General features: G+C 48.3%; 7 protein-coding genes across 7 annotated transcripts; 5 read left to right on the top strand and 2 right to left on the bottom strand.

The window, feature by feature from the left end:
* Positions 1-743: 743 nt before the first annotated feature.
* Positions 744-1,975, top strand: EV420DRAFT_1643938 (uncharacterized protein; the record flags this gene model as incomplete). Its single annotated transcript, XM_060477573.1, has 2 exons — positions 744-815; positions 881-1,975. 2 exons carry the CDS (start codon positions 744-746, stop codon positions 1,973-1,975), a joined length of 1,167 nt encoding a protein of 388 aa, XP_060329917.1.
* Positions 1,976-2,147: 172 nt separating this feature from the next.
* On the top strand, positions 2,148-3,843 carry EV420DRAFT_1689161 (uncharacterized protein; the record flags this gene model as incomplete). The annotated part of the gene is made up of 3 exons (XM_060479323.1): positions 2,148-2,201; positions 2,266-2,639; positions 2,715-3,843. Exons 2-3 carry the CDS (start codon positions 2,266-2,268, stop codon positions 3,841-3,843), a joined length of 1,503 nt encoding a protein of 500 aa, XP_060329918.1. The 5' UTR covers positions 2,148-2,201.
* Positions 3,844-5,944: 2,101 nt separating this feature from the next.
* EV420DRAFT_504420 (uncharacterized protein) lies at positions 5,945-8,332 on the top strand. The gene is made up of 2 exons (XM_060482410.1): positions 5,945-6,403; positions 6,468-8,332. The coding sequence occupies exons 1-2, from the start codon at positions 6,320-6,322 to the stop codon at positions 8,049-8,051; spliced, it is 1,668 nt and encodes a 555-aa protein (XP_060329919.1). The 5' UTR covers positions 5,945-6,319; the 3' UTR covers positions 8,052-8,332.
* Position 8,333: 1 nt separating this feature from the next.
* On the top strand, positions 8,334-10,371 carry EV420DRAFT_504421 (uncharacterized protein). Its single transcript, XM_060482411.1, has 2 exons — positions 8,334-8,535; positions 8,597-10,371. The coding sequence occupies exon 2, from the start codon at positions 8,597-8,599 to the stop codon at positions 10,235-10,237; it is 1,641 nt and encodes a 546-aa protein (XP_060329920.1). The 5' UTR covers positions 8,334-8,535; the 3' UTR covers positions 10,238-10,371.
* Positions 10,372-10,969: 598 nt separating this feature from the next.
* Positions 10,970-12,043, bottom strand: EV420DRAFT_504531 (uncharacterized protein). The gene is made up of 2 exons (XM_060482412.1): positions 11,590-12,043; positions 10,970-11,529 (listed from the first exon to the last, which is right to left on the bottom strand). The coding sequence occupies exons 1-2, from the start codon at positions 11,940-11,942 to the stop codon at positions 11,184-11,186; spliced, it is 699 nt and encodes a 232-aa protein (XP_060329921.1). The 5' UTR covers positions 11,943-12,043; the 3' UTR covers positions 10,970-11,183.
* A 1,032-nt stretch (positions 12,044-13,075) lies between these two features.
* EV420DRAFT_1271588 (carboxylic acid transporter) lies at positions 13,076-14,754 on the top strand (the record flags this gene model as incomplete). Its single annotated transcript, XM_060467646.1, has 4 exons — positions 13,076-13,197; positions 13,267-13,928; positions 13,981-14,090; positions 14,143-14,754. 4 exons carry the CDS (start codon positions 13,076-13,078, stop codon positions 14,752-14,754), a joined length of 1,506 nt encoding a protein of 501 aa, XP_060329922.1.
* Positions 14,755-23,086: 8,332 nt separating this feature from the next.
* On the bottom strand, positions 23,087-24,984 carry EV420DRAFT_1480670 (uncharacterized protein; the record flags this gene model as incomplete). The annotated part of the gene is made up of 8 exons (XM_060469694.1): positions 23,087-23,213; positions 23,293-23,422; positions 23,700-23,794; positions 23,907-24,009; positions 24,160-24,220; positions 24,552-24,815; positions 24,865-24,937; positions 24,968-24,984. The coding sequence occupies 8 exons, from the start codon at positions 24,982-24,984 to the stop codon at positions 23,087-23,089; spliced, it is 870 nt and encodes a 289-aa protein (XP_060329923.1).
* Between the last annotated feature and the right edge of the window lie 2,283 nt (positions 24,985-27,267).

Raw genomic sequence — 27,267 nt, forward strand, 5'->3', positions numbered from 1 at the left:
CTTGCTATCCCGCATTGTCGCTGCCATTGGCTATGATTAAAAAATATTTGGAGTTCTGTGGGAAAGGCGTTCAATGTCAATAACGCTGACAATGAAACGCGATTATTCCATTTGACTCTTTTCCTCATATTTATCTGCTCTTCAGAGTCTTAATTTTTTAACACTGGGTCGCACGCATCTTCTTGGTGAGACGTGCGAAAATTACACGTCATTAATGCCTTCGACGCCTCGTGCATCATTGACCTTAACCTTCTGTCTACTGCGGTCATCACCTCAAGGTTGTCTTCCAGAGCGCAGGTATGCTTTCCCTCCAATCATAGCCTTCGTAGCTGTGCTAACCCCACCCACGCCGCAGTTCTAGTCAATGACATCATACCCTGGCCGTTTCGGTTCCCATACAGCGCCAACGTGTCCCACATGTGGTTCAGTCAACAAGACTTGGAACCATTTACAGCACATACATGCTCTCCCCGAGTATCAGAGCTGTTGCGATACAATGATGTCCCCTCCGAGACAGAACTATCCGAGTTCCAAAATGTAGCCATCCCGGCCGTATCGCCGATATCGATAAGAGGATCGCGCGAGCCAGGAACCGGAGGATGCGAAAATATTGTCTTCGCCGATACGAAGACTACCGCCTGACGTTCTCCGTTCCATATGCATCGAGTCTATCCCTTCCCCATTACCAAACTTTGAGTTCAGCAACGGCCAGTGGATACTAGGAGATCTCCATGGACTCGTAGATGGCGATCAACCATTGTGAACTCCCCAGAACTGTGGTCATCCACGTCACGGGTCAATGTCACAGAGTCGCTGTTAATAACCGCCAGAGCCGCGGTCCAACTTCCAAAGCATGTTTCTGCTTGGGATCTGACTCCAGGGGTCGCAGAGTTTTCCTCTCACATTGTCGTTATGGAGCCCCAGCGATGTGTCCCAGCACCCCATTCTCGCCCTTATCTCCATCCATGCCTCTGCGCTGAAGAATCTTCGTATCCACGTTCCTATTAGGTCTCTTGGGGCATTTTCCGGATGTCGAGGACGCCTGGATCGTCTGGAACATCTCATACTTGAATCAAACGACGAAACACTGCCGGAAGGTCGGGCCATCAACGCATTCGAGTATGCACCGAAGTTGCGTATATTCACTGCACCCATTCGTCATTTTCCTCGCGCCGTGGAGATGCCATGGTTCCAGCTTAGCCACTGTAGTCTTCGGATTGACGACGAGCAGGACCTCCCACTTCTTGAGCGGCTGGATAATGTCAAGAGTGCGGACATACGCAGCGGTGGAAATTTGTTACGAGTTCCGCAAGGACATCAACCCATCCACCTCCCCCGTCTGACGTCGTTAGCGCTCACGTCTCAGAATCCTGCGGCTACTCCATCGCCTGATATCCGGGTCATTTTCGCTTCACTTTCTCTCCCAAATCTCGTCGATTTGCACATTACCTATTTTGCAGTGCCAGTGATCCCTCATATCAGCATTCAGCCCAACGTCATCACCAAGCTCGAACCAACACGGATATCATCTGCTGCTGGGGGTAACCAGAAATACACATTTCCTGGATTATTGACACTGCTGAATACCGTAACGAATCTTCGTTGTCTCGCTCTTAACTCCGCTAGAGCGTTATCGTCCGATGATATATCTCTACTCGGAGGTATCTCGTCGTCGGAAAACATGCCTCTACGTCACCTCCGAGTGCTCGATCTCAGTGGTTGCAAACTCCATTGTGATTACTCGAGCTTCGTCGAGATGGTCAGGGCTCGTAGACAAGGGGATCACTCAGAGTGTGATCAACTAGAAACTCTCTACCTAGCCACTGCACTCGAACTAGATGGTCCTACTGCAGAGATCTGGTCCAATCTCGATAACCGGTTGAATGTCGTGTATGGAGATGGGAGATTACTGCGGACCTTTCTGGTATGCTTCCCTACGGCCTTGACCTCGATGTATTATTTCTCTCCACATTGATACGTACTGTTGATTCTTATAATACCATAGGCTAGAGGCGCATCGAAGTCGGCTATCTACACTATGATATTTTTCTCTCGTTTACTTTTGTTACAACGTGTCGCTCGGGTTCCGAGCCGGACTCGTGAGAAGTTTTATAAATATGCGACCTACCGTGGCATCGAACATCTCCCTTACCACTACGATCACTTCAACGCTTTCTTGCTCATCGAATACTGTAACTCAGGTGCGGCTTTCCCTAAATGTTATCCTTGACCATAGCTGAAAAAAATCGTTCTTTGATCCGCCAGATGTCATCGAACATAGTCACCTTCCCTGATATATGCTCCACACGTGGATCGTTCACGATGCGAAGAATTTCCAGTGATGCACGCACGCCTCGCATCTCAGAACTCCTCCGATGCAACGATGTTCCTTCGGATAGCGAACTCTCCGAGTTCCGGGACATAATCCAGCAGGGACCTGGGCGTATCGCGAATCTTGATCAGAAGATCGCGCACACCAAAGAGCTCCTCGAGGCTCTTATCAATCATCGTAATGTTGTGGAGGCAAATATCGAGGATGCCAAAGTACTCTCTTCTCCAGTACGAAGACTTCCCCCTGACGTTCTCCGCTCCATCGCTCTTGAGACCATCCCTTCCCCTTCAGAGATCATGTCGATCATGTTCTTAAATATCTACGACAGTCTAGACATAACGAGATCACCGTGGACATTATCTCAAGTCTGCCGGAGCTGAAGAATGACCATTGTCGGCTCGCCGGAGCTATGGTCGTCCGTATTACTCAAGATCACGTACCGTCCCAATGCTCCCTTGTCATCTTTTTGCCGTCCATTGTTCTTGCTTGTACTCCACCTTGAAAGGTCACGGAATGTTCCTCTCACCTTTCGGCTTCTCAATACCACGCGAACCGCCGAACATCCTTTTCTTTCCCTCATTTCCGCCCGCGCCTCTTCTATCAAAAACCTTTATCTTCCATCCAATCCTGATTGTTCACTCGAAGGCCTTGCCTGCTCTCGGGGAAGTTGGAACAGTCTCCATCATCTGAAAATCGGATTGGCCAGTGATACACGTATAGAGCGGATATTCGATTCGTTTGAGTATGCACCAAATTTACGAGTGCTCGAAGCGAGCGCGAAGAAACCGGAGGAAATTCTTCTGATTCCCTGGGTCCAGCTTACCCAATTAAGTCTTCGAGCCAGTAATGCTCTGGACCTTGAAGTTCTTCGACGAGCGAAGAACATCAAGAGTCTAGAAATTATCGGTGAGAGAGATTTCAGGATGTCATTGTCGGAAGGATACGAAGCCATCTCTCTCCCCTTTCTCACTTCCTTGACGCTGTGGCTCGAGGCTGTGAGTATGGATTTCCTTTCATTTTTTATCCCCAGCCTCACCGATCTCTTCCTTATCTACGCTCTCATGGTTGAAAAGCCCTTATTTTCCCGGCTGAATACACCGAATGTGATCACAACGCTTAAACTCACACGCAGCCAACTCGATTTTGTGTCTACAGAGCCATGCGCTTTTCCTGGACTGTCCTCATTGTTGAACTCGGTCCCTCATCTTCGCCATTTGGTTATTGCGTCAGGAAAAGCATTATCATCAGATGATATATGCACCCTCATCCCATCACCAGCACAAACCCCTTTACCTCGCCTCAAAACACTTGACCTTCGCGGCTGTAAATTCGAATTTCATCATAGCGAGCTCGTTGATATGGTCAATATTCGCCGGCAAGAAAATAACCCAGATATTGATCGCCTAGAGACCATATACTTAAGTGCTCCTCTCTCACTTAATGGACTCTATCGTCGATTGTGGAAGTCCTTACGTGACGGAGGACTGAAGGTCGTGTACGGGAATTTATGATATGGATTGCGGGCGGATTTCTTTTCACCTTGACTCTCCCGGACACTGTAACCATCGTATTATCTGGATCTTGGTGGATTTTTTATGGATCCCACATAGTGTTACGTATTTATCTGCTTCGTCATGAATGTTCCACATGGAGAACGCGATGCGGAGAGGAATAATGACGGGCTTGGACCTTCATATCGTCGACTGGTATTCCTCCGCACGAACGGGTCGTCCTCTCCTTTATCCAGCTACGTTTTTTGACTTCATACAACCGACACGCGTGCATGAAAATTCGTTAATTAGCTTTGTCTGTTTTTCTCTTGTTCAAATTCAGTACAACGTGGCTCTCAGGCAAACGCACGACGCAGCTGCAGGGTGCTTCCTCGCTATGTCGTGAGAAATGCTACACGTGTGATCCATTACAACCTCGCGTGCTTCTCTTTCCGCTACCGTCGCCTCAAGGTTTTCTTTCTCACTGATTAACTTTAGCACAAGTACAGTTTCTCGATTTCTGTATTGTCATCGGATCTGTAACTAACTTTATTAAACCCGTCAGATGTCATCAACAACGACTGATCTTCCTCATACCTGTCCTATATGTGGATGCTCCATGAAAACAACGTTTTCACGTCATGAACGTTCACCCCTTATCTCAGAGCTGCTTAGATGCAACGATCCTCCGTCGGACGCTGAGCTCTCCGATTTCCAGAACACCGTCAGAAGTGGGCCTAGGCGTCTCGCCGACCTTGATGAGAAGATCGCGCGCGCCAAGGAGCACCTTAATACTCTAATTCGCTAGCGCAGCGTTCTTGAAACAAACATCGATGATGCCAGAACGCTATCTTCTCCTATACGAAGGTTACCATCTGATGTTGTCCGCGCCATCGCTCTCGAGACGATCCCTTCCTCATACGAGGTTATGAATTCCACCATGCAGCGAAATAGCCTTGATAATAGCGAATCGCCCTGGACGTTAGCGCAGGTCTCTCATAGGTGGAGGTTAGCCATTGTGAACGCACCGAATGTGTGGTCATCCATGTCATTAGTGATCAAACACGATGACAATACCTCCATAGTCGGCCGTCAGATGTTTATGACTGGACTCCGACTCGAGAGATCTCAAAATTTCCCTCTCACTGTGTCGCTTTCAAGTTTTGCCGATGTAGATATTTCTAACCATCCCTTGATCTTTCTCATCTCCTCGCGCTGCTCTTCAATAAGCTAACCCTAAGCCGAGGTCAAACCTCCAAAGCATATTCCTGCTTGGGATCCGACTCCAGAGGTCGCAGAATTGCCCCCTCACATTGTCGTTATGGAGCCCCAGCGATGTGTCCTAGCACCCCTTTCTCGCCCTTATCTCTATTCATGCCTCTGCGCTGAACAATCTTCGTATCTACGTTCTTATTAGGTCTCGCGTAGCAATATCCGGATGTCGAGGACGTCTGGATCTCCTGGAACATCTCATACTTGAATCAAACGACGAAACACTGCCGGAGGTTGGGCCATCAATGCATTCGAGTATGTGCCGAAGTTGTGTATATTCACTGCACCCATTCGTCATTTTCCTCGCGCCGTGGAGATGCCATGGTTCCAGCTTAGCCACTGCGGTCTTCGAATTGACGAGGAGCAGGATCTCCCACTTCATGAGCGGCTGGATAATGTCAAGAGTGCGGACATACGCAGCAGCGGAAATTTGTGAAGACATCCTCAAGGACATAAACCCATCCACCTCCCCCATCTGACGTCGTTGGCGCTCAAGTCTCGGAATCCTGAGGCTACTACATCGCCTGATGTCCGGGACATTTTCTCTTCACTTTCTCTCCCAAATCTCGTCGGCTTGCACATTACCTATTTTGCAGCTCCAGTGATCCCCCATATCAGCATTAAGCCCAACGTCATCACCAGGCTCGAACTGACACGGCTATCATCTGCCGTTGGGGGTTACCAGAGATACACGTTTCCTGGATTATTGACACTACCGAATACCGTTACGAATCTCCGCTGCCTCGCTCTTAAATCAGCAAGAGCGTTATCGTCTGATGATATATCTCTACTCGTAGGTATCCCGTCATCGGCAAACATGCCTCTACGTCACCTCCGAGTGCTCGATCTCAGTGGTTGGAAACTCGATTGTAATTACTCGAGCTTCGTCGAGATGGTCAAGGCTCGTAGACAAGGGATCACTCAGAGTGTGATCTACTAGAACCTCTCTACCTAGCCACTCCGCTCGAACTAGATGGTCCTACTGCAGAGATCTGGTCCAATCTCTTAAAAGACGGGTTGAATGTCGTGTATGGAGCCCAGAACGTGGCAGATTAATATTCTGGTATGCTTCCCTAGGATGACCTCGATGTGTTATTTCTCTCCCCGTCGATACGTACTCTTGATTCTTATGATACCATCTACACTATGATGCTTTTCTCTTGCTTGCGTTTGGTACAACGTGTCGGTCGGGTTCCGAGCCGGACTCGTGAGAAGTTTTATAAATATGCGACCTATCGTGGCATCGAACATCTCCCTTACCACTACGATCACTTCAACGCTTTCTTGCTCATCGAATACTGTAACTCAGGTGCGGCTTTCCCTAAATATTATCCTTCACCATAGCTGAAAAGAGTCATTCTTTGATCCGCCAGATGTTGTCGAACATGGCTACCTTCCTTGATATATGCTTCACGTGTGAATCTTTCATGGCACGAAGAATTTCCGGTGATCCACGCACGCATCGTATCTCAGAACTACTCCGATGCAACGATGTTCCTTCGGATGGCGAGCTGTCCGATTTCCGGGACATAATCCAGCAGGGACCTGGGCGTATCGCGAATCTTGATCAGAAGATCGCGCACACCAAAGAGCTCCTCGAGGCTCTTATCAATCATCGTAGTGTTGTGGAGGCAGATATCGAGGATGCCAAAGTACTCTCTTCTCCAGTACGAAGACTTCCCCCTGACGTTCTCCGCTCCATCGCTCTTGAGACCATCCCTTCCCCTTCAGAGATCATGTCCTCAAACATATATTTCTACAACAGTCTAGATAGAACGAGATCTCCATGGACATTATCTCAAGTCTGCCGGAGCTGGAGAATGACCATTATCAGCTCGCCGGAGCTGTGGTCATCGATATCTCTCGATATCACGTACGATCTCAGTACTTCTTTGGCATCTATTCGCAGCCCAATGTTCATGGTTGAACTCCATCTTGAAAGATCGCGGAATGCGCCTCTCACCTTATCGCTTCTCAGTAACATGAACAATGCGGATCATCCTTTTCTTTCCCTCATTTCGACCCGCGCCTCGTCTATTAAAAACCTTTACCTTTTATCCAATCCTCTTTGTTCACTGCAAGGCCTTTCCCGCTGTCGGGGGAGTTGGAATAGGTTGCATCATTTAAAAATCGAATCGATCAATGTTAGGTGGCCTATGGAGCAGATATTTGATACATTCGAGTATGCACCAAATTTGCGAGTATTCGAAGCGGATATTCCACACCTACAAGCCATTCCCCTGGTTCCCTGGGTCCAGCTTACCCATTTGACGGTTAAACGTAGCAATATGGAAGCTTCTGATATTCATCGCTTGTTTGAGCTTCTTCGACAAGCGAAGAATATCACGAGTCTGGAAATTCAGGGTATGGCGCCCAGGATGCCAGAGGAATCCGAAGCTATCTCTCTTCCCCATCTCACTTCCTTGAAACTCGACAATAACAGCGCGATTCTCCCTTCGCTTTCCACCCCGAACCTCGTGGTCCTAAGTCTTATCTATAACGGAGTTCCCTTGTTTCCCCAGCTGAAAATTCCCAATGCGATTAGAACACTAGAAATAATACGTCGTAGGCCTGAAATTTCTTGGAGGTCTATGAGATCGGAGGCATGCGCCTTGCCCAGACTGTCCTCGCTGATGAACTCGGTCCCTCGTCTTCGCCATCTAGTCTTCAAGTCTGCCGCGGCGCTATCAGGGAGTGATATATCTGCCCTCCTCCCATCTCCAGCACAAACTACTCTACCTCGTCTCAAAACGCTCGACCTTCGTGGCTGCGCATTCAAATTCGATCATGCCATTTTCGTTCATATGGTCAATATTCGCCGGCAAGGAAATAACCCAGATATTGATCGCCTGGAGACCGTATACTTGGGTGCTCCCCTCTCACTTAATGAAATCTACAGTCGAAGGTGGCGGTCCCTTTGTGACGAAGGACTGAATGTCGTGTACGGGAGGTTATGATATGGATTGCGGAAGGATGTCCTTCACCTTGACTCCGAGTCTCCCGGTCTGTAGCCATCGCGTTATCTGAATTTTGCTAGATTTTTTATGCATATGACCGCATAGTGTCACGTATCTGCTCCTCCTTGAATGCTGCACATGGAGAACGCGATGCGGGGAGGACTGACGGACTTGGACTTTTATATCATCGACTGGTACTCCTCTGCATGAACAGGTCGTTCACTCCTTTTGGCTACGTTTGTTGACTTCAAACAACCGATACACTAAACGTATATGAATATTCGTTAATTAGTTTGGTTTCGTTTTTCTCTTGTTGAAATTCAGTACAATGTGGCTCTCAGGCAAACACGCGACGCAGCTGCAGGGTGCTTCCTCGTTATGTCGTGAGAAATGCTACACGTGTGATCCGGTGCAACCGAGCATGCTTCTCTTTCCACTACGGTCACCTCAAGGTTTTCTTTCTCACTGATTAACTTCAGCACAGGTACAGTTTCTCAATTTCTGTATTGTCATCGACTCCGTAACTAACTTCTTAAACCCATCAGATGTCATCAACAACGACCGATCTTCCTCATACCTGTCCTATATGTGGATGCTCCATGAAAACGACGTTTTCACGTCATGAACGTTCACCCCTTATCTCAGAGCTGCTGAGATGCAACGATCCTTCGTCGGACGTCGATCTCTCTGATTTCCAGAACACCGTCAGGAGCGGGCCTAGGTGTCTCGCCGACCTTGATGAGAAGATCGCGCAGGCCAAGGAGCACCTTAAAACGTTAATTCGCCAGCGTAGCGTTCTTGAAACAAACATCGATGATGCCAGAACGCTATCTTCTCCTATACGAAGGATACCATCTGATGTGGTCCGCGCCATCGTTCTCGAGACGATCCCCTCCTCATACGAGGTTATGAATTCCACCGTGCAGCGAAATAGCCTTGATAACAGTGAATCGCCCTGGACGTTGGCACAGGTCTCTCATAGGTGGAGGTTAGCCATTGTGAAAGCACCGGAAGTGTGGTCATCCATGTCACTAGTGATCAACCACGATGAAAAAACCCCTCTAGTCGCTCGTCAGATGTTTATGACGGGAGTACGACTCGAGAGATCTCACCGTTTCCCTCTTACTGTGTCGCTTTCAAGTTGTGCCGATGTAGACATTTCTAACCATCCATTGATCTTTCTCATCTCCTCGCGCTGTTCTTCGATAAGAAATCTTCGCATCGATACTTCCCTCATATCTTATCCGGCGTTCTCATGGTGGCGAGGACGTTTAGATCAGCTCTGTCATCTCGCTTTTACAACCCCTTTTCCACTCAGTTCGGGCCCACTATCGTCGGGAGGTGAAGAGAGTGTCATTGACGCTTTTGAATATGCCCCCAAGCTGAAAACGGTCACAATGAGGGCTTGCGACCGCTTTCATTTTTCTTTCCGTTTCCCGTGGACTCAGATTGTTCACCTTAGCCTTTCCATTTTTGATGGGAACGATATCGGAACCCTTCGACAATTGAAGAATCTGAATAGTCTCCATATTGCATACGAAATGAGCGGACTCGCAGTCCCTGCAGGCCATAGACCTATCCTTATCTCGACCCTCACCTCATTGACCCTCACGGACTTATATGTAAGGGCAGGTCCATTACCTTGGCCTTGGCATTCGCGACCCCGAAACGTTCAGATTTTCTCCTTGCTTTCCATTCCCAATCTTACTTATCTGAGACTTGTCTCCTACGGGGAATTCAACATGTTCCCCACTATACCGGCCCTCAATGCGATTACAACGCTAAAACTCGAATTCGGTGGTACCGCTATGTCAAGTATGTCAGCAGACAGTGATAACGAAGACATATTGCCTGAACTATTGACGTTGCTCAAATCTGTTTCTGATCTCCAGCACCTTATTATATCGTCTTCCTCAACGACTCCATCACCATACGTTGTATCCCCCCTCGTTTCATTACTAGTGCGCATGTCCCTGCCTCATCTCCGGACGCTTGACCTCCGCGGAGCAGTGATAACTTGTAACCACGCCAGATTCGTTGAGATGATTAAGGATCGCAGCAGACACCCAGAAATGGATCAGATGGAGACATTGTATCTTCATTCTCCCCTCACCCTCGGTGCCGTCCACGCTCGAATGTTGCAGAATCTGATTGACGGAGGGTTGAAGGTCGTTTATGGTGAGTGACGATTATGGATACGAAAGGAACCTCTGCGCTTTGAACCCCCGGGAACATAAACCGTCGCGTTCTCTTTATGTACCCTTGGATTTTAGTACCACAGGCTATCGTGCTCGGTATTTGCTCAGTCCTCCGATTTCATAGACCCAAATGTAACACCACCAAATGTTTCAATCTCGTTCTTCTACGTATCCGTTCTCGCAGTTCATGCTTCTTGAAGACCTAATTATACAAGAAAGTAATCTCCGTTAGTTGATGGTAACACCAGAATCGAGATGGAGGAGAGCTCGCAGTCCGGATATACATCATATAATGAGACGAAGCAAAGAGAGAATCGACGTGCGCATATGATACATAGGCCTGGACGAAACCCTTACATACGCTTCAACTCATATTATCATCTCGGTACTCATGTCCCGTTACTAAACATAGAACGTGTACAAACGGCCGCCGTTCCAAATTGGGAACACGAATATCTTTTTCGTTATCATTATGGTGTATTCCCTCAAGATCTCATCGATGGATAACACCGCCTCTCGCGAATCTCTACTCACTGAGAACCTATCCGAGGTATCTTCGTCACGGGTCCTACGAACGAGTAAGTATTTCTGATCGATCAACGTCATCGCATATATGACGTTCTCTCATCAATCAAGGGGCTTCTTACTTTCATCGTATCCAATGGCATACAGAACATTACAACTCAATGGGTTTTCATGATGCTCAGTCACGTCAGAATTTCTGCTACACAGAACTTGTCCTTCCTTCGAATTCGCTATGACACGTGTAACGCGCTCTGTGATCCTGAGAATCCATTACACGGTGCAGTCCTTACCAAAGTCACTCTTCCGCCGTGATCATCGTTTCAGGAATCCCCTATCTCACGTCTCTGAGCATTCTGGAAATATGAGCTATAAATAAGACTTATCAAGGCTCGGTAATAAACACCCTCAGTCAGCGTTTCCAAAGAAGACGGCGATGGAAAACATATGTCAGATAGGGCCCTCTTTGACCCTTGGATTCTCCACGACGAACACGGAACTCTGAAAAAAATGCTGCATATCCTGCAGAATGCAAAGCGAACGGGCAACAACAAACAACTCCTCTGCGGGGCGACACCCGGACCACCATATAAGTGTCACTCGGTGTCCACTGTACCGTCAAGTTAACCGTCGTACGCGGAAATGCCAGCCGCCTTGTATAGTGATTGCCATTGATAGTGACGAACGGTAGGGTCCATCTATTTATGTACGGCTCGGGTCGGCACACAATGCCCGAACGGTTCTGATTCTGCCGGCTTCTGCCTTTTGACACTACTACATATGAGACGCAGATACGACATATGGCATTGAATACTCACAGAATCTGGACGCTGTTGCACATTCTGCCATCCTTAGGGTTGATTTTGGGGGAGACGATCAGTAAGGTCGAATACAAATACGAACTCAAATATTCATGAGCCGAGGTTGTCAAATGGTAATTCATAGGCAGTCGCGAATGGGTCGACGTAACGACAGCGCGTGTAACAGTTTTTCCAGACAATTGCTGTCGCGGCAACGAATGAGCCCCTAGCACAGCTGCGGAAAAACTTTCGGGCCCTACCAGAATATCCGAAAGGGCGCGCTTGTGCGGAAGGATCTCCACGGCATTTTGGATGCGCTGAGCCGGAATAGTGATAACGCTGCCAGTGAATATGGACGCAGAGCGCATCATTTTATATAGCCCCGCTAAGCATCGTCCGAAGACCGAGGAGGTGTTGTACAAGCTCTCAGACTAACAAAGACCAGAAGAAGGGATGCTAATTTCCTGTAGATCGAGAACCCATTGAAGGAGCATTGGAAAGCATCCCAGGCCACTGGGACGGGGCTCCGCAATGTGGGGGAGGGGAAAGGGCCAGACCAGCTGATTGGTATTGTCATGCATCAAAAGTTAATGTGAGTGCGTGCCGTGGGGCCCCATTCGTTCTAGAGCAGGTCGACATGTTGAAGAAAGTTTCGTCCACGACGAGGAGTACGCAGACGGCGGAATTAAAAACATTCGTGTAGCGCGAGCGCGGAATGAAGAGAAGCTGCGAGAGAAACGTCGGATAGGTTATGAAACTGGGGGTGGACTTCTTAATGCTCAGGCGAGTACGGCATAGATATCGCCCGTAACACCGGATCATCAAACGGATAATGATGGGAAATGAAGGTCTAAAATACCAACGGTGAATCGGTCTCGGTACGTAGAGGGGCAGGAGGTATGCTTGCTGTCGTAGTCGAGAACGAAGAGCCACATAGACGTGAAGCATGTCTCGAACGATACTAGTGAAGATTTTCTCTGTTCCGCACTGGCCGCCGTCAGGAACGGGAAGACAGACCCCACGATCAACTTGGAGTCATTCTACAGGCCCGGCACTACCCCGCCTACAAAGCGACCCGTCGCACCGATAGGGATCATCAAGGGTGCGAGCGTTGATAGGTACGCCACCAACAGCATGGCACAGTACGGCACGGCTCGCGATCAGTGGTTGACATAATTAGAATGGAGGAAGCTTCGGAAGAAGGTGGACCTATCTCCATTCTTTCGGTCAGCTGCGGTATACATCGAGGAGACGAGCACTCACATATGAGTGCGAACATACACCAGCAGGGCACTCGCGAGCTAAAAGCCGAACTTTGATTGAACGGAACTTGACGAAACATAAAGGTGCCGAAGGAATGGAAATAAGGAGGAATGTTCAACCAGCCGTGGGAATTTCGATAACCCCACATATTGTGATGATTGCCGTTTCAAGAAGCCCATAAAAGGCGGATGTGGGGAACCCTTGGCGCTTTGGGATTTAGTCCATTCCTGCCCACCCAGCCATGGCTCCCTACTTTTTACTGAATCTAATTCCCCGACGCCAGAAGACTGACGAGGAGGCAAGACCGCTCCTAACCGTCCTCGCCGGACTCTCCTGGATACAATGGGCGCATTTCTTTTCAGGGTGAGTCTATCATGCATGACGATGCCCAAGCGCGCTTGGCACCGGCTGATCGACGTTTGATCTCTTTAGATGGCTTGCATGGACCTGCGATGCGATTGACTTCTTCTCTGTATCCCTCACCGTCTCTCGATTGGCTGCTCAATTCGGCAAGCAAACGACGGATATCACCACCGCGATAACGTTGACGCTTCTCCTGCGAGTCGTTGGCGCCATCGTCTTCGGAATCCTTTCTGACCGTTATGGGCGGAAATGGCCTCTCGTCTTCAACCTCGTCCTCGTCGCCATTTTGCAGCTTGGTGCAGGTTTCGTTAACACTTTCGGTCAGTTCCTCGCCGTTCGATCATTATTCGGTATCGGTATGGGCGGTATTTGGGGGATGGCTGCAAGTACCGCCCTTGAGAATTTACCCGTCGAGGCGCGTGGCTTGGGCAGTGGCATTATGCAGCAGGGTTACGCCGTTGGTTACCTTTTCGCTGCTTGCATCAACCTCAAGCTCGTTCCCGCAGTTCCGGCCGGATGGAGAGCGCTATTTTGGACCGCGTCGGGCATCAGTATATTCGCGGCGGCTGTCAGGGCCGTATTACCGGAATCCGAGTTCTTCCTCAAGCAGAAGGCGAGGGAGCATGGTCAGACGGATAGCTTAGAGAAGACGAAGACGTTTATGAGGGAGACTGGGAGAATGGTGAAAACGCATTGGTTGCTCTGCATCTACGCACTGCTCTTCATGACTGGTACGTTTGTTGCCTTCTATTCGTGGAACTTTCCGACTAATATCGCCGTTAGGATTCAATTTCCTATCGCACGGCTCGCAAGACTTGTATCCCACGTATCTGCAAGATTCGAAAGGTATCAGCGGAAACAATGCTACCATTGCAACAATCATAGGAAATTGTGTACGTTGATTCGTCTTCTCACTCCTCCATACCAGTCTGACCAGGTGTAAAGGGCGCAATCGCTGGAGGCGCACTAGCAGGCTTCGTTTCTCAGTACATCGGCCGGCGATTAACCATCGTCCTCTTCGTTCTTCTCGTTGGCTGCTTCATTCCTCTCTGGATCATTCCCAGCAGCTTTGGTGCCCTTGCTGCCGGGGCCTTCTGCATCCAATTCGGTGTACAAGGTGCCTGGGGTGTCGTACCAATCCAACTTTCCGAGATGTCACCGCCTGCATTCCGTGCCACGTTCCCTGGCGTCGCCTACCAGCTCGGTAACATGGTATCATCTGCCAGCGCTCAGATAGAGGCCACCGGAGCAGCTCACCAGCGCACGACTATCACACACGCGGACGGTACGACAGAGAATGTGCCCGATTACGCAAAAGTGCAGGGAATTCTCATTGGATGTGTCGCAGCGTTCTTGATCGTTGTGACGATACTGGGGCCTGAGAACCATGGGTCGCACTTCGAGAAGCATAAAACGGCGTTCGAGGAGGGCGGTGGAGATGACAATGCTGTGGTGGATGACGATGATCACAGACGCGCAGGTCCACGGAATATACGAGATTCGGCAAGTATAAATGAAAAGGCGTCGGACCAGCAAAAGGAGTCGATGAATGTTTGACGATGTTCTTGAACGCATTCATATCATGACTGTCACGTAGTTAATGGGCTGTATTTTATCGATTGATTGTACTATACTTGGCGAAAGAATGAAAAATACGAACAAGGGCCTGTCGTAAAAATTCGCATAGTACAGCATAAGTTCTGTGAACAACATATTCAATGAATGTCAGATTCGCTATTCCAGTAAACGCACCTCGTGTTCCGGAGACTTCAGCGAATAAGCTTCCTGCCAGCTGTCTGACTGAAAATGCCTTCAACCATGGATGTATGCGCCTTGAACTGGATATATGCGTCCGGGGATATTCGAGACCTAGAAAATGGCTTCGGCCTGGGCGGTACCGCTGTAGAAGAGAGACATGCGTGAAAAAAATAGAAATGGTACTACAACAGTCGGGCCTACATTTGCTTTTTTTGCTCTATAATCCGCAGATATGACCAGTTTACTGCATTATTCTAGGATTTCCTTCAATATAAGTCGTTAAAGAGCGCATATAGTCGCCTTGAACGCCTTGCTCTTGATGCCAAGCGCAGGCCAAGATTAAGGGTCCACCGCGTGTACGGCAAGGTCGAGGCGAGTATTCAGAACAGGAATAAGACCTTCCTTGAGGAGTTTGAGGGAAATTGGCATGCTCTGCGGTAAATGTGAGAAGAGATGGTGGTATTACAGGAGCAAGAAGAGAATCGGCTCATGCCGGTCGGACTCGGAAACGTGATTAGGGGCGCGATTCTACATATTAAGTAATTCCGACTTTTTGAGCACCGCTACCTGCCTTCGTTTTCTCTCTTGATCAGAGCTATTCGCTTCGCTGACTATGTCGCTCATGACTGGCATGGACCTTCAATATTGTTACAAGCGCCGCACTAGATGTACTGACTTACCATCCGCAATATTCATTTTCTCTGACAAATTGTCAAATCTGTCGTTAACGGAAGAAGGAAGAACTCATACGTCTACGAAAACAACTCTATTTGACAGTCGTTGATATCACTGAGAACATTCCTTACGGGAACGCTTTGTATCATAGCGCCAAGCGTCTCTAAGATTATCTCTTCCGTATACTTTAGACAAGGGCGATTGATGAGCTTGCGATAGATTGTTAACAGCATCCTTTCGTGGCTTAGTCCATGGTTCAGGGTAAGAATAGTCCTCATGGCATTCAAGTCAGATGCTCATTCTGGCTCCCACAGATGCAATATCAATCCGGAGTTATCGCCATCATTTGCTCGTCCAAAGCTGGCTTGCTCGCGCGCCTTTCCAGAAAATAACAGACCAGTTCTTCCTAGATCTTCGATATTAGAAGCACCGACTACCCCACAAAGTTAAGGACGGGGTAATCAGCTCTTGGCCTGCGTGGAAGCGAAGCCAAGAGTTGTAGCCAAGCCAAGAATTATCGGCAATCGAAAGCGCGCTCACTTGACCTGATCATGACAAGAACCCATGGTACGGTTAGTGGATTCTACGTTTGAATTGGCAGAGGCTTGGTGCGTTCAATGGGGTTCGTGTTGGGTTTCATGAATCATCACGCGACATTTACATCGTCGCACGAACGTTCTCACCAGAAATCTTTTAAAGGTTCCATCTGCCATGCAATTATGTTCTACATTGCGTCCCGTGGTACCGCATGAGCAGTCGATCTATAATGATGGACAATCAAGATACCAACACCGGGCTTCGGATCCGCCTTTGTATGTAATTTATTACGAATATTCTCCCTTCAAAACAAGGCGACCCGTCTTATAATTTATACTTCAAGCGCCCGACCGCAGAACATGGTCCCGGTTCCCGGTCTAACTTGCAATATGTCTTAAATACAGGAATGGTTCATCTCATTTGTTCAACGTTGAGCCTTTTTGACGTGACTAACATAGTTGAAAAGCACCAGCATATTAAGCCAGCTCTCTCGCTTACACGGTTATCATGCAAGCTCTCGAGAAGATGATCCGGCTAGGCTCACGCGACTTTGTACGATCATTCAGACGCACCTAACCATTCGCATTTTCCCGGTAAAAATGTGTGGCATCTATTATGACAAGGAGGTAGAATTCAGGCTGTATCCCGCCTTGGCACCCAAAATGTTTGGCATGTTCAGTTTTTAAGTGTTATTTCATTGACCTGATACAAATTGACAAAATCAAGGGATATTTAAGTTCACTTGGCGAATTTGCATGGGGATAGCTCTGCCACAAGAACTAGACAAGTAAAGTAAATCAGTGGGGTGCTTTTCGTTGTATCCAACTGAGGAGCCTAGACAGCTGTACGTGCATCTATCACTCGTCTTTCCTTGATGCTAACCCATGTCCACGTCTAAGCATTTTTTCCCAAATACGACTGACTTCTACAAACGGGTGATAGGATGACTCGGCCCCTGCGTCTTAGTGGATCCTCAAATATACTCGTCTTGGCTAGGTCACGGGCTGTTCTAGGTCGTCCTTCGCGCTCTTCCGACGCAGGGAGTTATAGCGCTTCTATGGTCAAACCTAGAATCGTTCAATAAGGTTACTTGCGCAGACTCTGTGGTAGGCTACCTAGACATTCCTCAAAGTCGTCGTTGCATTTAAGCTTGGCTCGTTCCTTTCCTGGAGGTGCCGAAGACTATGCGGGCTATTCGAAATGATGCGTCGGAACACGGATAACTCTTCCCTGAATACTACCTCAGGTACGTCTCTAAAAACTGGATTTTCCAGTCTGTATTGTGTCTCATGGTGCACTCAGTATGAGGTGTGTAAATATTCACATTACCGGCACATCCTGGAGTTAACGAACAAAAGGGGTAATCTTGTGGTAATTCTTCAATGGACATTCCATAGTAACCCGCATCTCCCGGTATACGCTCCCAATCAGACCTGTATCTATGACTCTTTAGCTCAGGGGCGAGATCTTCAAATTCCATTCCCTTAATTGCTTCATTGGTTAAATATTATTGCCTTCTTCAAGTGTCTACTAAGTAGGGCTCGACTACCCCGGCTGGCGGGATACTGAAGGGCGTTTTCCCAATTGTTCATTATTCGGATGGGTTGTTACATCGATTATAGGTCATCACGTCTCCGCCAGAATCTGTTATCCGTAATGTATTCTCAGTAAGGGCCGTGCCTCGAGACTGACGGATATACATCCGGATCTGATCGAATAATGTATAACTATTCAATGTAATTATGCAGGAGCGCATCCTCCCTTCCCGTTCAGCGGGAGGGTATGAGGGATTAACAGCTACGACTGACTACCATCACCCATCAGGACGTCATCACATCAATGGATTTGGGATCCATCAATTTAGAAGCCTTGAAAGAGTCCATAATGGGAGCATTTCGGGCCTTCATAGCGCGCCAAAAGACTAAACAAGTTGCTGAGTCTGCCTGTATTTCAAATATTTCGGGTAGCATTGCTTATGGTAGCGACCCTCTTCATATTTTATCGGGATTAAGAATGGAGGCGGCGGATACAAGAGTGAATATGAGTTCTTTCAACTAAAAATATTTCACTACGATGCGGGATAATGTTCAAGTTGTATGCTTAATCGCAAGGACGTGCTAAAGAGTAATAAGACCTTTCCCCTTGGAATCAGGGAAACAAGTCTTCAAGATGGCATCCATTCTTCGTGCATCCTCTTTCCGTACACGATTCCCGTCAAACTTGAGGTCAATAGATGGTGCCATCGGATACGAGAGGCTTCTATCGAGATGTCGACATATGTTTCCCAGCTCATCTGCCCTCCGCAGTGATATCAGGCGATATGAAATTTAAGTCTAGGATAGCCTGCTTGATATTTTTGACCTCATCGAATGTTCTCCCCCAGAATTCAATATCGGACTCTCGTATGCTGTCTACTTCGATACGATCCATGTTTTTTTGAGAAAATACAGGTTCAAACTCCCGTGCGGAGTTTCGCCCAGGAGGGCTAATTAGACACAACCTTGAGCCATAAAAACTCACCAGATGCAGAATTCAAAGTTACCTTTAGCGCAAGAATATTTTCCGGTTTGATAGTTTCCCACTAGGTTAGAGAGTCAAAAACAAACTTTAGAGGTCCCTGGAGAATTATATAGGCCATCGCGGAAAGGGTAGTTGCTGCATATTTCGCAAACGGAATCATATCGTTCTTAGTGTCCTCGGTCACCACAAATTCCACCTCATCCAATGGGGCCACAATGCCGTTTACTCTCCAGCATGGGTCGATCTCATCTGTGGTGTTGACAATAGTGCTATTTCTGATAATGAGCCAAGTTGTCTTTTCGATACAGACCATAAACCCATCGAAGCTCGCCCAAGAGATGAATGTGGCGTTCGATAGCGTGACCTGGTTAACAGTTTCGTTCAATGTCAAACCGTCCTTTTTCCCAGGCCAAGAGATGTAGCCTGTAAGCTTGAGTTCCTTTAAATTGACGAGATAGGGCAGAATTTCCCATTGAAAATAGCCTGCGCTCTTCGTGTCTTCGAATTTGATCGACAGAGTCCGGGAATGTCGCATTGACGACGTTAGCAGGGACTTATCCCCACTAAAAATAAGAACAGGCGTGTCTTGTTTAGCGCTGCTCATGTTAATGCTGAAGCCTGAGGTCGAGGGGAATGTAAAGGTGAAAGTGAGGATGAGGAATGAAGAAACGAAGTGAAAGTCAGGTATGTTTTTATAGTGAAATGCTTTCTTTCGTAATTGCAAGCAGTTGCTACCCTTACCGTTCTATTTCCCTCGATGCTAAGGTACCTAACAGCAATTTGTTAACACCGTGTGTTGCTCGAGATTCGCGGGAAAACACATGCTGATAATGTCGTCCGTAGAAGCGAAGTGCATGTTTAAATAGCAGCCGATGAGCCGCGGCGTGTGGTGACCAGCATAGGATTATAGATATCTCTGTCTCTCGTGGCTCGATTGGCTGATATCTTTGAAAGCAGACTAAACAGACGCATGACGCGCTAAGAGTCGCACGCCGTGATAATGGCTGTGTCCTTTCCCTGGATGCCACCCCGCCACACATATTACAAACAGACGATCGATCAAAGAGATAAACAACAGTTGCGCTAAGTGTCTCAATCACAATTACGTCTGAACGTCAATTACGGTCGTATATGAAACGTCCTATTGTAATGTGAAGAGGCTATACACGGTAGAAGCAAGATAATCGGAAGGGATCATCCCATACCGTCTTGCCTTATACGTCTCCGTCGTAAACATGGCAGGCTTGTGAGGAGCCTTGAGAACAACGACGCAATCGTCAACACGTGGAAGACATGAAACAAGGACCCGATGCTCCATAATACAGACTGTCCGATGAAAGTATAAAATTAGCGTGGTCTCCTTGAGTATTCCTGGAGCGTGATCGTAGATTGTGAATACCACAGCACTATGCCTGAGAAAACGGCCATACTCTATGATGATACCTCGCGTTTGGGAGAAAAAGCGTTAGCAGTGCCAGTCCGCCCGACAAGGAAAACGTCGACCCTATCTCATCGTGGTACCTTGCAGCCTAGCGTGGTCGGCAGGTTGCGCGCTCTCTTTTGAGCGAGAGATATTGAAACTGTAACAATGGAATGTAAGCAAAGTCGCCAAACAGAGGGAAAGTAGACGTACGGGTCATGTAATGCAAGCAGTGAAGAGTGCATAGCTGCTTTCCATGGTTTCCCTCTCGTTGCTTGTCATATTTCCCTGGTCGTCATCAAAGTATGTGAGCCAAGCTTGAGTGGGACACGTAACGTTTTCCGGTGATCCGAGGCTATCGATGGAATCTGACGCCTGGCGCTCGACAATGTATAGCATGGACATCGGCATAGCAAGATTTACACGTCGAGACTCAAATTCAAAACTGCATTGAAGAAATGGCCATAGCTCCCAAGTGCTGGAAGGGCATCGACAGAAAGGGGAAAGTCGTTTCCCGGACTTTCTGGGAATGCCATCACCTGATGTCATTAGGCGATCGGTTGACTTCGGTGGAGAAACAGGGCAGACACGCTAGCATAGCTTGGTGTTACTGGGACGTGAGAAAAGATCAAACTTTTTGACCGACCCTCAACTTGCACCTGAGTTTGTAACTAGTCAGCGACCGGCCCTCCCTGGATCTGGGTACGCTCTGAGTTCAGTATCGAAGCTGACTCTCTCGATGGCAACCAGCTCTTGTTTTCGTCGAGAACACATGCCTCACGGCGGCGAGGCGAACTTTGGATAGTAATCCCAGGCTTCCTGGCCAAGTATTTGCGAATGAGGTAGAGAGAAATCGCAACACAAAAGCACAGCTGAGTAGTGGAATAACAGACTGTGTCCCTCGGTGCCGAACATCTCAAGTTTTGACTCATGATCACGCATAATGCGCTGAGGAATCTCACTAGTAGAGCTCTTATTTCCACGATACAGAGATACAACTTAACCTGTTGCAGACGGTGTTAGAACCTCCATTACTAAAGGAAAGGACACCGACGGACAGTGACGTACACAAAGGGAACTGCTGCCGCATGCAATGAATTCATGTTCGTACTCTCATCTACACTCCAGAAGTCAGATATAAATTTATTACAATGGAAAAGGAGACTGACCCAAAAGAAGCTGTCTCCCGCAAATACTTCAAAACTGGGTCGTAGGCAAGATAGATGAGTCACGTTCAAGGCCGGTGCAGGCGATATCGGAAGGAAAGAGACATTGACATGGGCCGTCGATAACTGGTAAGATCCTCTTTCCCGTCCCATCTTCTCGATCAAAGGCAGGCATAACACCGCTGTTAAAGTAAAAAAATGAGGCGGAGAAGGCTTCGAAGACGACAATGACTCACGATCGCTGGCGATCCCCAGTCCCTGCGCCAACGATTCATCTGTCTCCAATAAGAATGGATGGAGACATCAATCGAACGGGGCTCTAACGAGCTTGTATGGAGAGGTTACTGCTACTACATATCCAAGAGACATCAGTAAGCGCTGAGACCTAGAATTATATTACAGATACTTACTCGCCCAGTAATCCCAGGAGGCAGAATTCTGTTAGCTTCTCTTTTACTGATTCCAGCCCAGTGATAGGGAGGGCCACGGTCAAAGAAATCGACGGGCCAAGTGGAAGCGCAGCACTGGGCGGCTTAATCGCAATCGCGCATAACATCCCATTTGTCCACACTTACGTATCATCCTCGGGTGTATTTGGGCGAGAGCGCGTCTAGGTGGCGAGTCCTCATGCTCCGGGGGGTCCTGGCGTGGGCGACTGGGGGTGTCAACGACTGGGGTAAAACGATGAGCATGACTCCGGATCCTGCTCGTGGTTGCGGGACGCTAAGAGGGTGTAGCTAAGTCAAGTTTCGACTCTCGAGGCCCGTTGTCAAGATACCGACCCTCGCACCATCAGAAAGTTCCGTCCGAAAGGCCGGGCGTAACTGCCGTGCCATTCAGTCATCACAGAGCGCCCATACACCATCCTGGCGGCTTCCTCAAGATATCCGGCGGACCCGAAGATGGTCGTTCAGACGAGGAAAAAGGAATATTGTAAAAACTGATCTGAACGGTCTAGGGGGAATTTGGATGGATTTCGGACTCTGGTGACTATTGAGGAAGTATTCGGCCGTTCCACCTGCTGCACGTATTTCCGGTTTGGGTATGGCTCATGACCGTCAGGCCTCTGTTCTCCCATATTGGCAGTATAATTCATCCCTTCTCATCGTCTCTTCGAACCTAGGAGCGATACTTCCGGGATTTTTGCCAGGACAGGTCGATGTATGCGCAGTGAGAAGAACGTTTGATCGCAAACGACGACAGGAGCGCTCTGTCAGTCGCAAAGTTCTGCTGACCCTCTGAGTAGCGGACTGCAAACAGTGAACCTGCGGTCGAGAGCTTGTAACGGTGATGGCGACGATATCTGCTAAGCGCCTGCTTCGGCATTGATCTCGGCGAGCTTAGCCTCGGGGTCTCGGCATCCTCCTCGACGGCATTGCCACATCTGGGCATTCCATCGTCCCCTTCGTCCTTCAAGCCGAATCTCTGCTCCGTCTCGCGACAACTTTATCGTGCGCGGCTCCCTTCCCACTACATCGTCTCCAGGAATCTCGGCACGACATCCTCGTTATTCTAGCATAAAGGCAACCGGCCGGCTTGCTAGTCCACGGCCGAATCTTCTGCAGACGTTAAAGCTGATCTGGAGGATTTCGTGAGGATACAGACATACAACCCAACCTGTCGCACGGAGTGTTAGAAAAGCCATCATTAATCACAAGGAAACTGACAGACAGCGAAGTACACAAAGCAAAGTTAGTGTCATACACAATGAATCTGTCGCCATACCCTCATCTGCATCCCGGACGTGAGATATAGATTTATATGAATGGAAAGGAAGACTGACCCGAAAGAGGCTCTTTCCCCCGCAAATCCTTCAAGAAGAACAGGCGTCGGCAAGATGAGCATCATTCAAGGTGAGGGTAGGCAATGTCTGTGTGACGACGTCGAAGGAGAGTGATGTGAAGGATTGTCGCTCGGAACTGGCGAGGACACCCCATTCTCTTCATCGAACGACAGGAAGAAAACTGCAGCAGAGGCAGAAAATGAGAAGGAGAGGCTTTGAATCCGACAATGACTTACGATCGTCGACAATTCCGGGGATTACAACTTGTTCCGCGCCAGCGGTTCATCCATCTCCAGTACCAATGGAAACCGTAATCGAACGGAGCTTCAGGGTATGATAACGCGCTTGTACGAGAGGTTACCGATACTACATATCCAAAAGACACATCAGTAAACGGTGTGAACAAGAATGAAATTACGGAAACTTACCCGGGGAGAACCCTCCAATTATCCCAGGGGGCTGTTAGCCTCTCCAATGCCGATTAGCGCCGTGTCCAACCCAGTGGTAAGGTCTGATTCAAATAAATCAACAGGAACGAGAGTTCCTTAGCTCGAGATCGACCGGTGAAGTGAGAGAGCAGCACTCTGTGGCTTAACTGCAATCACAATCGCGCCTAACAGCCCCTTTGCCCACATTTCCGTACCATCCTTGGGTATTTGGGCGAGACTGCTTCCGGGCGGCGAGTCCTCGTGCTCCGACGGGTACTTTTTGGCTCTTTTCAGGGGATAGACGACTACACTAGGAGACAGATAAGTCAAGTTTCGAGGCCCCTCATCAAGATATCCACCCTTACCCTCGGCGAATCATACACGAACGAGTACACGTACGGCTTCATTTCGAGGAGCCGTACATGCGCCATTCTTCGGTCTTCGCAGAGCGCCCAGACTTCTGCATCCGGGTGACTTCCTCAAAATATTTGGTTACTCTATGCTGAGCGGCTTGGTAGATAGACCCTAGGATGATGGAAAAATCGAGGTTATAAATGCTGATCCGGAAGGTCCGGGAGGAGTTTTGGGTGGAGCTTTCTGGGCGGTAGCTGTTGAGGAGTTATTCGGCCGTTCGACCCGTTGGACATATATGGCGAGTTCGGTATGGCTCATCACAGTCAACCTCCTTCTGGGTATGCTGGCGACCGTCCTCCTGCATTGTGGTCATCCAGTCGTCCTATGCGTCACGCGTCCGAGATTTTGGCCGGGAAAAGTCTAATTTGCCTCTTCTCATCGTCTATTCTTCCCTCTGCGTCACGCTTCCGAGATATGGGCCAGAAATGGTCGATGTATGCGCCACGCGAGGAAAGTTTGGTCACAAGCGGCGAGCACCCTTTGTCAGTAGAAAAGTCCCGCTGAGCCTTTACGTAGCCGACTGCAAACGGTGAACCTTTACATTGAGGTCGGAAGCTGCTAAGCGTGAGGGCGACGAATCCCAACAGAGTGAAGATCATACCTGGTAAACGTCTGCTTCGTCATTGATCTCAGGCGAGCTCATTAGTCCGTACTTCTGCAGTGTCCTCCTCGACAGCCTCTTCTCCGTAAGCCTCCACCTCTCGGTATCCTGTCATACGCTTTATCCTTGAGTCAAATTTCTGCTCCATCTCTATCATGCGTGGCTTAGGGTGATATGATGACAAGACGTCTTCCCAGTCCAAGGCGAAATCTCCCGCAGGTGCATGATGCACCCTTGCACAACAAAGCTTCGAGAATTGATCCGGGCGACTTTGGTAGGATCCTGCGGTTGTTGACAAGTTATTCTTCAGCTCCACCTAATCTCCGTTAAATTTCATATACCACTGTGGGACGTTACACACTTACCAGTACAGAGGGTTCCTTAGCCTGTTCGAATGGTGGGGAATGAAAACGAGCTTTATTTTCAGCATACGAGCAGCTGCATTGCCAGTTAGAGGGCTATACCTACGGCCGAGTCAGCGCCATGATAACGACAAAGAAACTTTTATTACGCACCACTAAAACTTTAGGCAATCAAAGAAAGCTATCGAGTTGAGCGAGTAACGGCAGGTTGCAGCTCGATATTGCGAGATCCTCAACAAGTAAACAGTCATCACTTTCAGTTTTTGACGAAAGAAGTAGCTGCTCGTCTTCCGGAGTGTGGAGTTCGTCGTTGTAGGAAAGGGAAAGAGGTTATTGTCACGCAATGTCACGGACGCGTCAATTGCACGGGACAGCGGGCCGGTTTCCGATCAACCACCAATCGCTGACTCCTGCTCTTCATGCGAGCCTTCACACATCTTCAAACTACTGGATGCTTCCTCGATGCTGTGCATCGTTGATGTATACCAGCATCCAGTTATGTGATGACCAAGGCCTTTCCAACATCTTCTACGACAGTTTCTGCAGTCGACAATGCCATTGGGTCGCATGCATTGTAAAATAAGGTCTTTTATCAATCCATCGGGAGCCGGAAATAGCTGATGGACAAGAATTTAAAAGCAGGACCCAGAGCTGAACACGGGTAACCTTCCAAAAATCCAACAGTCTACCACAAATAAAAGGCGAGATTGCGAGAAGAAAAAGATCAAGGACCAGGAAGTTTACTCGATCAGCAGAGCACCTGGAGAGCCATTCCGACTGGCGGTTCAAGTATAGTTTTTAGCCTGGTCCCTTGAGTCCTGCAGTTAGGACGGAGGCTGTATTTTGAGTTCGTTTTCCCGTAAAGGTCCATGCTCCATGTTCGACTTCCAGCACTCCAAGCACCAAAGGAAAGACTTTCTTGAGTGTGTATTCGGAATCCCGGGCCTCAGATTTTGACCGGAAGTTAAGTGCTCCTCCGCCCAAACAATATAACATGTTGAGTACAGCATGTACTTTTATGTGTCAATGCCAAAGTAAGTTAGTCCATCGAGGGGGACGCGAATTAAAATATATTTTCTTTCCGCCCTTATCCCGAGACCATTCCAAAGAATAACGGGGTTGAATAAGCCGATATGATAAGCGCTTCAAACGTTGAAACTTGATGCTGCTCCTTGATACCATGTCTTAATTTCCGGGGAGAGAATAGAGCGCATAGACAAAGGCACCGCCGACAATGAGGAGTAACTCTGATGATTGAACACGAAAGTTGTATGCTTGCTATCCATAGGGCCCTATTGAACCTGTTCAATGTTTGTTAGAACCAAATTAAATACTGTGGATGTGGATCGGTGGGTATAACAAATAATTCACGTATATCACCCTCACTACTCTGGCAAAACTCTAGTCCTCACCTCGCTGCTACCTCATTATTTTCTTTTGAACTACATGAAATTTAGACTGGGCGCCTTCAAGGTACTTCAAACAGGATACATACGTAAGTCACATATCGCCTACAGGCTGTACTACCCTTTGAACTTTCATTGCATCAGTCGTCTGGGGCATCAGATGGTCTGGGCGTCTTCGATTCGAGTTCCGATAGCGGTAGCAGTCAAATTTCACAGCCACGTTGCCGTTATTTTTAGCATCTTCAGCTCACCACAGAGATTTCAGATTTCCACAGGTTGCTACATCTGACCTTATCTTTTCTTTTTGTGTTTATTGCCCGGGCAAAATGGATATAAAAACCAATAACCGCAGAGTCTTGTCAGTTAACCAACCGCATTACATCTCAGCTTCAAGCAATAATGACTCCCGAGGTGAGAATGAGTCCTTCTCGTCTCTGATTGATATACTTAATCGCTGCTAGAACATAATGCTCCCTCCTATTCAAAATTTGCTACGTGTATGTGCTTTTATTGCTTAGGGTTAGCCCCCCAACCTTCGCGGCGAAGCCGCGTTGGGAGGGGGGTGCGAGCCGAAGGCTCGCAAGAGTAGTAGGCAACGCAAGCACTCACCGAGGCTTTGTTGCGTTGCTTGTAGAGCGATGCAGGTCCAACAGGGGATGGGGATTAGCCAACCCGACCTGTTTCGCTTTTAAAGCTCTTCAGGGACTGTTAATCGTGCAAGCCAAGACTATGCGGGTCAATTGCTATTGGACCAGCAGTGCTCGCCAAGCGAATCGCAACAAATCACGCCATTATGGTGCGACATTAGTAATAATAAAAGTGGGTTAGGGTTAGGGTTAGGGTTAGGGTTAGGGTTAGGGTTAGGGTTAGGGTTAGGGTTAGGGTTAGGGTTAGGGTTAGGGTTAGGGTTAGGGTTAGGGTTAGGGTTAGGGTTAGGGTTAGGGTTAGGGTTAGGGTTAGGGTTAGGGTTAGGGTTAGGGTTAGGGTTAGGTTGGTTAGG

This window comes from Desarmillaria tabescens (assembly GCF_030435595.1).
Source record: "Desarmillaria tabescens strain CCBAS 213 chromosome Unknown EV420scaffold_21, whole genome shotgun sequence".
Taxonomy (NCBI): domain Eukaryota; kingdom Fungi; phylum Basidiomycota; class Agaricomycetes; order Agaricales; family Physalacriaceae; genus Desarmillaria; species Desarmillaria tabescens.